Source organism: Lipophrys pholis (genome assembly GCF_963383615.2).
Source record: "Lipophrys pholis genome assembly, chromosome: 14".
Taxonomy (NCBI): domain Eukaryota; kingdom Metazoa; phylum Chordata; class Actinopteri; order Blenniiformes; family Blenniidae; genus Lipophrys; species Lipophrys pholis.
Genome location: NC_137633.1, coordinates 28,814,037 through 28,826,742, shown reverse-complemented (window position 1 = coordinate 28,826,742; position 12,706 = coordinate 28,814,037). Strand labels below are relative to the sequence as shown.

The window sequence follows — 12,706 nt, the reverse complement described above, 5'->3', positions numbered from 1 at the left end:
AGCGAAACTCATGAAAGAGATAAACGAACCTTTCTCTCACACGGATCCAGTGAAGGTTCCCCCACCGTATGTCAAAGAAGTGAAGCTCAAGGACATTTATCCTCAGCTTCCGGTGGTTACTCAGCAAGGATGATATGTCATCACAGATGACAGCGATTGCGTTATAGAAACGGGACAAGCAGAAACAACAGTGAGGATGATCCCAAGCACGAAGAGTAAAACGAAAACAGTTCATCGAGGATCCAAAGGTGGATTGAAGTTCAAGTCTAAAGGATCTGGAAGATATGACGACCGGAGCGACTCGGAAGGGATCATGGGTAGTTATGATCCTGCAATCAGACGTATACTGGTGAAAGCAGAGAAGAAAGGAGGCAGAACCTAGAAGAAAGAGAATCCAGAGGTTGCCAGCTCCACCAACAGTGAGATGGGAGATGGTGAAGAAGACTCCGATGATGAAGCTCCCCGATCTTCAAGAAGATTCTCACCAATGACATCTAGTGGCAGAATGGAAGAAAACAAACGACAGACCTCAAGAGAGGCCTGAAGGAGCTTAGATCAATCTATCTCAAGGGTTGATGGAGAATATGAGGCATTGGAGAGTCATCTGGAAGGGCTAAGCTACAACAAGAAGAACTATAGAAGGAAGAATCACAACAAACAGACGACAGATATGTATTACCTTCAAAAAGAAAAGAGCCAGCTGACAAGATGCTCCCGGTAATGATACGAGGACAGAATCTGGAGTACAAACCTTGGCAGAACACCGACATGTCAAGTATTCTTGAGTAATTCCCTACACTCCACCCTTGGATTTCGAAGTTGGAGGAGATTATGGTAGGGACACATCCTGCCATAGGAGACATAACGAGACTTCTGGCGAACCTACTGGGAGTCCCAGCCATGGAAGAAATCCTACAGAAAGCTGGACTGAATCGTTATGTGGGAACCGCGGTGAACGATCTGGAGTTGTTCGCTGGGAATAGAGGCCGATTTTGGAGAGCATAGAGAGATGCGTTTCCAACAAATGTGCATCCTGATAACATTCTCTGGGGCTGGAGCTGGGACAAGAAGAAAATCCGAGAGCCTACGTCTCGAGGGCCCACCAAGTGTGGAGAAATGTCACAGGAAACGATCCAGACTTGAATCAAATGGAGTAGTCGATCCTGCGAGCCAAAATACAGAAGGGACTGCCAACACCAGTGAAGAGCAAATTAGCAGAGGTGGTAGGGCTGGGAAGCATGGCTAAAGGTGTGTATACAGATCATGTGGCCCACCAAGTAGAGTTATATCGAAAGAAAGAACACGACCAGAAAGAACAAGATCAAGAGACTCTCAGAAAGCTCAATCAGATCCAACTGGTGGTTAACGAAGAGAAGAGCCAGATCCATACATCTTATCAGCTCAAATCCCTCCAAATTCTACACATTTCATAGTAATTGACCTATATGGTGCATTTTTCAGTGTTCCACTTAGTATTGAAGGATGAATTAACAAGAGTAGATCAGATGCTAACGAGCACAGTTGTTTAGTATATGGATGATATTATTATCAGTTCACCAAATGGTGCTCAATCAGTTGCCAATGTTTTTGCTAAAGTTTTAGTGCAGGTTTTTGTGCCAGGAAGTGATTCCTAGATGGGGACTTCCAGATCGAATATCCTCAGATAATGGTGAAGAGTTCGTGAATAAAATTGTTACGCTGATTTTGCAAAAATTAGAAATCAAGAGGCGTCTTGGTTCAGTGTATCACCCGCAGAGTCAGGGGATTTGTGAAAGAAATTAATGGAGTCTTAAAAAATTCTACATATGTCTTTGTTCATTTAATCATCAGCACAGGAACATCAATTTCCCATATCACACCATTAATACAAAGTTTTTGCACAGGAACAACAGTAAAACTGACATGTCCTTTTTTTGTGAAGCTGAATATAATTCTAGTAAACTAAAGATTACAAGTGTACTAATTTTAAGAATCTGCCATTTTAGTCTATAACACTGGCAGTTTTTTTTTTTTAATGTCAAAACACATGTAGGTGTCACATGAAAGAACAAGTCAGAATGCAGACTCAAATGAATTCCCTCAGAAATCTTCCTATGCAGGGTGATAGCCAGTGTCAAAGTACAGGTACTTCTCAAAAAATTAGCATATTGTGATAAAGTTCATTATTTTCCATAATGTAATGATAAAAATTAGACTTTCATATATGTTAGATTCATTACACACAACTGAAGTAGTTCAAGCCTTTTATTGATTTAATGTAGATGATTTTGGCAAAAAAAGTAAAGAAAAACCAAAAATCCCCATCTCAACAAATGAGCATATCATGAAAAGGTACTCTAAATGAGATATTAACCTAATCATCTGGAGCACCACACCCACCCTTGAATCAACGAATTAACTCTAAACACCTGCAAAAGATTCCTGAGGCTTTTAAAACCTCCCAGCTGTTTCATTACTCAAAACCGAACTCATGGGTAAGACTGCCGACCTGACTGCTGTCCAGAAGGCCATCATTGACACCCTCAAGCAAGAGGGTAAGACACAAAAAGACCTTTCTGAGCGAAGAGGCTGTTCCCAGAGTGCTGTATCAAGGCACCTCAGTGGGAAGTCTGGGGGAAGGGAAAAGTGGGGCAGAAAACGCTGCACAACCAGTAGAGGTGACCGGACCCTGAGGAAGACTGGGGAGAAGGACCGATTCCAGACCTTGGGGGACCTGCGGAAGCAGTGGACTGAGTCTGGAGTGGAAACATCCAGAGCCACCGTGCACAGGCGTGTGCAGGAAATGGGCTACAGGTGCCGCATTCCCCAGGTCAAGCCACTTTAGAACAAGAAACAGCGGCAGAAGCGCCTGACCTGGGCTACAGAGAAGCAGCACTGGACTGTTGCTCAGTGGTCCAAAGTACTTTGTTCGGATGAAAGTAAATTTTGCATGTCATTCGGAAATAAAGGTTCCAGAGTCTGGAGGAAGACTGGGGAGAAGGACATGCCAAGATGCCTGAAGTCCAGTGTCAAGTACCCACAGTCAGTGATGGTCTGGGGTGCCATGTCAGCTGCTGGTGTTGGTCCACTTTGTTTTATCAAGGGCAGGGTCAATGCAGCGAGCTATCAGGAGATTCTGGAGCACTTCATGCTTCCATCTGCTGAAAAGCTTTATGGAGATGAAGATTTCCTTTTTCAGCATGACCTGGCACCTGCTCACAGTGCCAAAACCACTGGCAAATGGTTTACTGACCATGGTATTACTGTGCTCGGTTGGCCCGCCAACTCTCCTGACCTGAACCCCATTGAGAATATGTGGGATATTGTGAAGAGGAAGTTGAGAGGCACCAGACCAACACTGTGGATGAGCTTAAGGCCGCTATCAAAGCATCCTGGGCCTCCAGAACACCTGAGCAGTGCCACCGGCTGATTGACTCCATGCCACGCCGCATTGAAGCAGTCATTTCTGCAAAAGGATTCCCGACCAAGTATTGAATGCATAACTGAACATAATTATTTGAAGGTTGACTTTTTTTTGTATTAAAAACACTTTTCTTTTATTGGTCAGATGAAATATGCAAATTCTTTGAGATGGGGATTTTTGGTTTTTCTTTACTTTTTTGCCAAAATCATCTATATTAAATCAATAAAAGGCTTGAACTACTTCAGTTGTGTGTAATGAATCTAAAATATATGAAAGTCTAATTTTTATCATTACATTATGGAAAATAATGAACTTTATCACAATATGCTAATTTTTTGAGAAGTACCTGTAAATGGGGCAAATTCTTTTCTGGTAGCTGTAATGCTGAAGTTTGAGAAGCTGTTTTCCAAAAGGATAAATCATTTAAAAAGGAGGGACAACAAGGAGACAAATGTGGGTTGAACATATATTTGTGCAGCAACAAAAAACTTGCACATTATTCATAGCACACAAACAAAAACTTATGTACATTACAGGAGGTTTTATGCACTTCGGTGGTTCATTAAACCCTCTCTGACATCCCTGCCATCCTCATCTGCACCTGGAGCCAGTGCCTCTGCAGGTTCGTCTTCTGGAGGTGATGGTCTGTCCCACTGGTCGCTGTACTCCTCTCCATGAGACTCACAGAGATTGAACACGCCACCACCACGGACTTGACCACACTGATGTCACTGTCGTTCCTCTTCAGAAGACAACGCCAGCGGCCCTTCAGCCAGCCAAAGGTGTTTTCCACAACCACCCGGGCCCGTGAGATCCTCCGGTTGTAGACCTGTTGTGCTGCAGTCAGGCGCCCACTGTCAGGGAAGGGCTTCAGCAGCCATTTCTGCAGAGGATAGGCAGAGTCTCCCAGGATGTAATAACCAGCATTCGCCCCGCCTATGTCCCTGGTGCATGCTGGGAAAAGGCGGCCACGCTCAACTCGCTCCCACAGTGTGGACAGTCTCAGGACCCGAGCATCATGCATGCTTGCTGGCATGCCCGCATACACATTCCAGAAGAGTCCCTTTCCATCCACGACTCCTTGGAGGATATTGGAATGCCAGCTTTTGTGATTAAAGTAGTCGCAGTGGAAGTCTTGAGGTGCCATAATGGGGATGTGCAACCCATCAATGGCACCAACACACTGCGGAAGCCCCCACCGGTTCTCAAAGAAGGATGCCAGGTGTTGCAGCTTCTCCTGATCAGAAAAGTTAATATGTGCAAGAACCAACAATTCACACGCTGCATTACAAAACCCCTTCACACAGTGGTTTTGCTGACATCAAAGAGATGGCCAACACTCCGGTATTCAGCATTAGTTGCAAGCTTCCACAAAGCTATGGCGACTCTTTTATGCAGGGGGACACACAGACGATAGCTTGTGTCCTGCCACTCCATCGCTGGATGAACCGTGTCACTGGAATGTTTCTGCAGACATTCTGAAGTTCTGGATCCACTGTGTGAACTGGCTGGTGAACCCAGGGACAATCACATCCCACCACTCCTGGCTTTGTGGAGGTTGCAGACCCCTGGTGAAGGTGCTTACCCTGTTGCGTCTCCTTCTTCTACTGTCCACGTCTGAAGACATCGCACTCGACCGCAACATTGCCATTCTTCTCCTGTAAGCTCTCATCATTGCTTCTTCAAGCATTAACTGTTCCTGCAGGCAAAACAGGAACCATGCTACCACAAATAGGATGACCACGAAATCCTCCATTGTGCTCCGAGCTTCTCTCGCCTTTTTAACAAGAACCCTTTTCCGCGTTTCGTTCTTGCGTGATGACGTCACATACATGCGTCATTACACAGCGCTCACCGTCCCGTCTACATTTTAACCCTCCCCTCTTAGGTGGAAACGTGACCCAAATTTCAGTCGGGGTCTGCTTTGCCGAACCGCTTCGTTCCTTCCCTGCACTTTTTGTGCGGTGGAAACGAGGCTAAAGACAGGGTGGTAAGCTGAAAGTTATAGGGTATGGCTCCAGAACATTATCCCCAGCTGAGAAAAACTATTGTCTACACAGTGGAAAATTTGAGTTTTGGGCACTTAAATGGGCAGTGTGTGAAAAATGTAGGGACTACCTCTACTATGCCACACACTTAACCTTCTATACTGACAACAACCCCTTAACTTACATCACGAGTAGTGCCAAGCTGAATGCTGTGGGTCACCGCTGGGTTGGAGAGTTGTCTGACTTTTGATTCGAGGTAAAATACAGACCTGGAAAGGCAAACAGTGACACTGATACACTGTCACGTAAGCCCCTCAACATCAAGAAGTATGTGGCAGCATGCACAAAAGAGCTGTCTCAAGAATGTGTGCAAGCTGCATGGAATGGATCGATAGTGGCGCAGTAAAAAGACGTTGCCTGGATCGCTGCCCCAACTCTCACTGCAGGCGCTGATCAAGAACCTTCAGCACCACTTCAGACCATCAGCAAGGATGAGTTAGCTAAAGCTCAGAGCAAATTCAGTCATGACCAGTGACACATGATGAACAGTTGGTAGAGCAACAAAGAAACTTTTATATGAATGGAGTAAATTGTACATTGACAATGGACTGCTGTACGAACCAACAGGTGACAAAGCAACTTGTCCTCCCAGCCGAGTACAAGCCCATGGTGTTAAAACACACCTCCACAACGATATGGGACATATTGGTGTTGAGAGAGTGCCGTCTCTGGTCAGGGAGAGGTTTTGCTGGCCATACATGAAACAGGAAGGTGAAGACTATGTGACCCGAAAATGTTCATGTATCAAACAAAAGAAACCTACAGTACATGTCCGTGCTCCAATGGGCACAATCAGTCCCGCTGCCAGGATTCAATTTCATAGTACGCACAGATCCCCCCACCCACTCAATCCACTCCTCAATAAATGTTTTTATGGCTACAAAAACCATGTTATCATGTAGAAATGCAGTATAAAAAGCCTTTGCATCACAGATAGATACTTGCGCATCCAGAATAAATACCTTTACGAATGAAAAAAATCCCATTTCAAGTCTTACCTTCTGCTGCAGCTGCATAAAAAAGCGGCTCCTATTACCGAAACTTCTGAGGGTGGAGGACGGTGACAAACGTCAGCTTTTCATGGTCTTAAAAATATAAAGGCAAATAACATAATCCTGAATCCTGCCATGGAAGTTGTAGTGAATGCAGGTAAATTACACCTGCCCTCCATGCACTGGGAGCGCTGCGGTGCGTTCAATGACCTCCAGGAAAAGTTCCTCTTGAAAATAGTTTTGACAATAAATCTGCAACCAAATCTCTTTATCTTCTCCTTCAGTCATTGTAGGTTGATAAAACCTCTATTAAATCAACACAACTATATTTTGTTTGTTCATCTCACTACAGATGCAGTCAGCTAGCGCTTGAGAGTGAACTCGACATACTCGATAATCTCTGATCGATTCCATCAAGTCTACCTCCGAAGTCAGATCGCATTGATCGGAGTTCTGATAGCACTACTTCAATGCTCGCCATGTTAGCAATGTGCGTGTTGCTTGTAGCAGTAGCGCTAGCTTTACTAACACGCGTGCTCTTCGGGAGGTTCGTCGCAGTTATTTTCGTGGCGGTTTGTGTCCGCGGGTGAAAATTTCACGCTCTTTTGCAGCTGGTGTCTCTGACATGACCTTCTTTAACTAAAATGTTGGCAGTTCGGTAGGGTATTATTCAGAAAAGTGAAGCACGGTGTTGGAGTTTCTCAGCTAAGCCTCCATCTTGGTCATGTGACCCCACTGTGAATGTTTTAAGGTGTGGGTGGAAGCGAGTTTGTGGTGTGTGAGTGGAAAGCTTTAAACTCACCTCCTCTTGCGTTCAGGCAGGTGTCTGGGTAAAAGATTCACCTCTAAAGGTGGTTCCAGGCTGAACCAAGATGAAGTGCAAACGGGGGATGTTGCACTTTTAGCAGGGTTTATCATTTAATTTATTATTTAGGTGATTGGTTTTTAGATTCATTTGTTAATATGGGTTTTCTTTTCATTAACTGAGGGTAATGGTTTTGTTTGAGAAGATTGTAACATAGTTTTAACTGACTAATGTTATTTTCTATCACCTGTGGTTTAATGGTTTGATCCAGTTGAGTGGAATGTATTTAAGGGGCTTTTCACATTTGGATAGTCCAGGACTCAGTTCACTTGGGAGGGAGGGGAACTGAGAATTTTCACATCTTCATTTGGTTTGGTGGCGTTCACATTCACGTTTAAGACCAGATCAAACCGCCTGGAAAATGTCACACAATTACACCAGCTGCTGGTTTGGGGGCGCTGTCGCTCAAAACAAAGACTGACCAGAGATGAAGTAAAGAAGAAACACAGCCTATTGATTGATCGGCACCAAAACTGGAAGTCCCACTGTTTTAGCCCGTTGGGGCTAGGCTAGTTAGCTCATGGCTAAAGGGTATCCACAAACAACCTGGATCTATAGACTTCAGACCAGATATCCAATAAAAGTGTTTTTCACTATTTCCTCTCTACTTCGTCCCCACGTCTGCTCGCAAAATATTTTCCAACTTTGTCTTTCTGCATCTGCTTTTTCTCATTCGCACGGTTAGCATTGTTTGTTTAGTGCCCAGAATGCATTGCGCAGTACGTTGCGTCCTCTCCCCCTGTCCTCTCACCCCGCCCGCTAGGAAGATGGTTTGTAAAGGAACCGAGAAGGAGCGTTTGAAGGGGACCAGAGATCGGCTGTTAGCTCCGGTTCAGAGTTCGTGGGAGTGTTCATGTCGCCCAAACAAAATATTTTCTCCTGGAGAGAACTCGGGTCCCAATCAAACAAGGGAATGTGAAAATGCCCTGAGGCGCCTGTTAACATCACTCTCTGTTCTGCTGCTGGAGAAGCCACACTCATGCACTCTCCAATGCACTCTGCACTTTTTGTTATTTTGCACTTTGGAAAATAAAAACAACAAAAACAAACTACCCAACAAGCTGCCTTGCTACTCACTTAGCCAACCGCTCTCTGGCCAGTCTGGGCCACATCGGGGAACCGAGAGGCGTACATCCATATATGCAGACGATGGTGGAGTAAATCGTAGCCCTACTGAGACCAGCCTTGGCTGAATTGATTAATTTGGACACGTCTGGTTTAAAGATCATCTAGCTTATGGATGAAGCAAAAACAAGTCAGCAACTAGTGTTATTAAACTCAGATGTAAAGCTGTAATTACAGTGGTAGATGTGTAACAGTAACCATACCTACAGACTGTCAAAGAGCGACATTCTAGTTCTGTGGGTCAACATCTTGTCTTTCACATTTAGTCAGCGGAAAATACAGAGCTCAGGTCAAAGGATTTATCACCATCACAACCAAGGACAAGACGTGGAGATGTCTGTAAACACACTATTAAAATCAAGGAGAAGAAGTGAATATTCATCCTTGACCTTTCAGATGTTGGAGGTGGATGGATGCATAAATATCAAATGTTTCATCATTAATTCATTCATTCTTCCATCCAGTCCTTTCTCACATTATTCAGAAATATGAAAATGGGTTGAAATTCCTGTTAGAAAGAGGGAAAATGGGACAAATAAACATAAAATGATCCCTAGATGGACGTATGAAGTGCATTAATAAACAGTAAATATTGTAACCGATTTACACTAGTTTGATTTTCACAGTTTTGTTTTCAAGGAAACAATATTAAAAGTGTGAAAAGTATGACAATCACATTCTTATTTCCATGGAGTGAATTTGAATTGAATGAGTAAATCACTGAACCCATCAGTTTAAGAGAAAACTTTAAAATCTATTCATGTGGAATTTGATCAATTACTTTTTTCTTTACAACAGTGTAGAGACTAAAGAGCTTCCAGATTAAACACAAGTCTTATAAAGTTTTACACCAAAGATTGATATCCTAGCGTCAAGCTTTGCCCTTTTTATCTTTTAAAAACATAAAGACTGTTTGCTATTTTATGGTAGTTTGCAACACGTGTAAACGTTATTCCTTCATCAACCAAAATGTCCAAGAAATAAGAGGTGAGATTGTCTTTCCGCTGCAGTGAGCTGAGAGCTGGGACCTCCGGTCAGTCAGAAACACCATCCCAATGAAACCTGGTTGGGTGTTTAGGTTTCCAGAGGCTTTGCTCTTATCAGGTTGAGCTTGAAGGGGATTAGGAGACAAGGACACAGTGGCCAGTGGTCTCTCAGATCTTAGATAAGGTTCATCTAATCAAGGTAGTAACCAGGAGGAGAAGGTATAAAAAGACATGGACTTGTCTTCAACACAAATGAGTCCCATGCACAGACAGAAACTTCCACTCAACATGGTAATAACTCTGATTTCCTGAACTTTGATTCAGCAAACCTTCAGTCTGATGATTTTCTTTTGTCTCCATGTTATTAGGTGCCTGCTGTACCCGCGGTGGGCTCGGTGAAGTGGGCTGGACTGTCTCTTCTGTGTTTGCTTCTTCACATAGTGGACTCCTACCCCAACATGGAAGCTCCCAACAGTAAGACACAGCTACAGAACTGGCATCTGTGATTAGACAAGGTCTAATGAAAATGGAGCTCTTAAACATCTGTTAAACGCTCAAAAAAGCATTATTCAATACATACAACTATATATACTATTCTATGCTACATACTCTAAACACAGCCTTTTTCTTGACTTTGAATTTCAATCTATGTACAGTCTGGAAATAATCTCACAGAACAGAAAACTATCAAGACATGTTTCTTTGTCAATTGACCTCTTTCTTCCTCCCAGTTGATGTTTTCATTGCTGTTGCTTTGATTCTTAGTTAACAAAATCATTCAAAAACCTGTGGACAGTATAATGGAACTAGGAGAAAGTGATTTAATATTCAAATGGTGGATCCAGGAGAAGGATTTGGTCTTTTGAAATTATAAGGAAGTTATGAATGGGTGTTTATACAACATGTGGCTGGCTGATTAAGAGTTAGCAATAGAGGACATGACTACATTTTGAGAGCGATCAGGATAATATTCTAGACAGTAGATAAACAAAGGTAATACATGTGTATGTGAAGGGGCCAGCCATCCTGTCAGGAGCTACTCTCATTTCTTCTTTATGTCTTCTTTTCTAACCCTCTGCCCTGCCTTGTGGTCTGGGGGGTGTTGCATGTCCTGAGGTGTCTGTAGAGGAAATGGGTGTGATGCCTCCTGGGTTACCACAACTCATTTTGATCATAAAGGAAAGTTGCAAATATCTCTTGAAGGTCCAGTGCAAAGCTCGGACATGTTGCACTCTAATTGTAATTTCAGGAAGGAGATGATTCTGGTCCAACAGTACACACTGCTCTCAGACCTCAGTCCTGAATTCTTCCTCTCCTAAACCTTCTCTAGGGGGCTGTGAGGAATGCTCGCTGCAGAAAAACGACCTTTTCACATTAGATCATCCGATTTATCAGTGCAAGGGCTGCTGCTTCTCCAGAGCGTACCCGACACCTCTCCGGGCCATGGAGACCATGCTCAACCGCAAGAACATCACGTCAGAGGCCACGTGCTGCGTGGCCAAGCACAGCCATGAGGTACGGTAAGCTGAGAGACCTGCTGCTGCTTCAGGGTCAACATGGAACCTCTCTCCTCTCTAGTCAAACCTTTAACATCTCTAGTTACTGCCACAGACATACTGAGGAACTTTTACTGAACCTCATGTGCAGTGGACAAAATCAAACCATTTATTAACATCACACAATCTCGACTTGCAATGGTAAAGACCATTCTGGCTCAGCAGCACTTTGAAACAGTAATGCAGCTTTTATTCCGTCCCGGCTGGATTACTGTAACGCTCTTTATGTTGGAGTCAGCCAGTCGTCCCTCGCTCGTCTCCAGTTAGTCCAGAACGCTGCAGCCCGCCTTCTAACTGGAGCAGGTAAGAGAGAAACATAACACCCGTTCTGGCGTCTCTCCACTGGCTGCCTGTGCATTTTAGAATTCGTTTTAAGATTCTTTTATTTCTTTTTTAAATCTCTGAATGGTCTTGCCCCGCCCAACCTCTCTGAGCTGCTCCACCCCTACACCCCTGCTCGGTGCCTCCGGTCAGCTGATCAGCTTCTTCTGGAGGTACCGAGGTCCAAACTGAAGCTCAGAGGGGACAGAGCCTGTTCTGTTGCAGCCCCTCTGTTGTGGAATGAGCTCCACTGCCTGTCAGCCCCCCCCCCCCCCCCCCTGGTTTTTAACCATGTTTGAGGCTCTGTGCCTGGTTTTATTGTTGCCAATCTTATTGTTTGTTTTATTGTATTTCACTGTTTTTACTCTTCTATTGTAATTGTTTTAATTTTAATTAATTTAAATTAGTTTTACTCTGTCTTTTACGGGAAGCACTTTGGCTTTAGCCACAGCTGTTTTAAAGTGCTATATAAATAAAGGTGACTTGACTTGACTAAGAAACCTGAAGAGTTCATTTGTGCCATTTTATAAACAACTAGACGTTAACATTGATTAAAAACACACACACAACTATTAAACTAATTGAAAATATTATTAATTTAAGAATTTCTCTTTAGCGACATAGCATTAGTCCACTTCAAGAAAAAACATGTTCATTTACCTCAATAGATTCCAAATAGAGTCCTCAATTCAGATGAGTCACAACTTAAACTCATTTTCATGTTGAATAATGAAAATGAGTGACTTCAACTTTTCTTACATTATGTGATTATGACATTTCTTTCACGAGCTTTCACGGTGAAGTAAAAGCAGAGAATTTGGACATCAAGCCACTGTCTCTGTTCTGAAGCATTTAAATCATGTCACTGGTTAACACACAGATATTTGTTGTAAATGATAATGAAACCATATGAATGTGACCCTTTGAATGAAATCTTTTTGATTCTTGGTCCCCTCTTGTTTGTCGAGTACCTTTGTGACTTTAACGGCAGTCCGTCTCCTCTGCGCCGTCTTGCAGGTGAAGGTGAACGAGCTGAAGTTGAGGAATCAAACCGAGTGCCACTGCAGCACCTGCCTGCACCACCAGATATGAGGAATCAAACCGAGTGCCACTGCAGCACCTGCCTGCACCACCAGATATGAGGAATCAAACCGAGTGCCACTGCAGCACCTGCCTGCACCACCAGATATGAGCGCAGCCTCTCAGCTTTAAAACACCTTGTGTCTCTCGCTTCAAATGTACGTTTTGATGTTGCCAGGTGATATTTTTGCTGTGATTGTGTGTCTGTGGTGTGTAGTTAAGGAACTAGATTATGTGGGATTGAGAGGTGTGTAAACGGGCAGTGAGAGGTTGTATTTCCATGAGTGTCTTACATTAAAGTCCGTGCATTCATATGTGTGTGTTTTCAGG

At 43.6% G+C, this 12,706-nt stretch overlaps 1 protein-coding gene across 1 annotated transcript in view; it reads left to right on the top strand.

Annotated features, from left to right (window-relative positions):
* cga (glycoprotein hormones, alpha polypeptide) overlaps nt 1-12,706 on the top strand; it is a 27,369-nt gene extending 14,663 nt beyond the window's left edge. Inside the window, exons 3-5 of the mRNA XM_080480039.1 lie at nt 9,788-9,893; nt 10,750-10,934; nt 12,314-12,706. Of these exons, the coding sequence (XP_080336165.1) occupies nt 9,878-9,893; nt 10,750-10,934; nt 12,314-12,388 (276 nt within the window). The 5' untranslated portion in view covers nt 9,788-9,877 and the 3' untranslated portion in view covers nt 12,389-12,706. The remainder of the gene's footprint in view (nt 1-9,787; nt 9,894-10,749; nt 10,935-12,313) is intronic.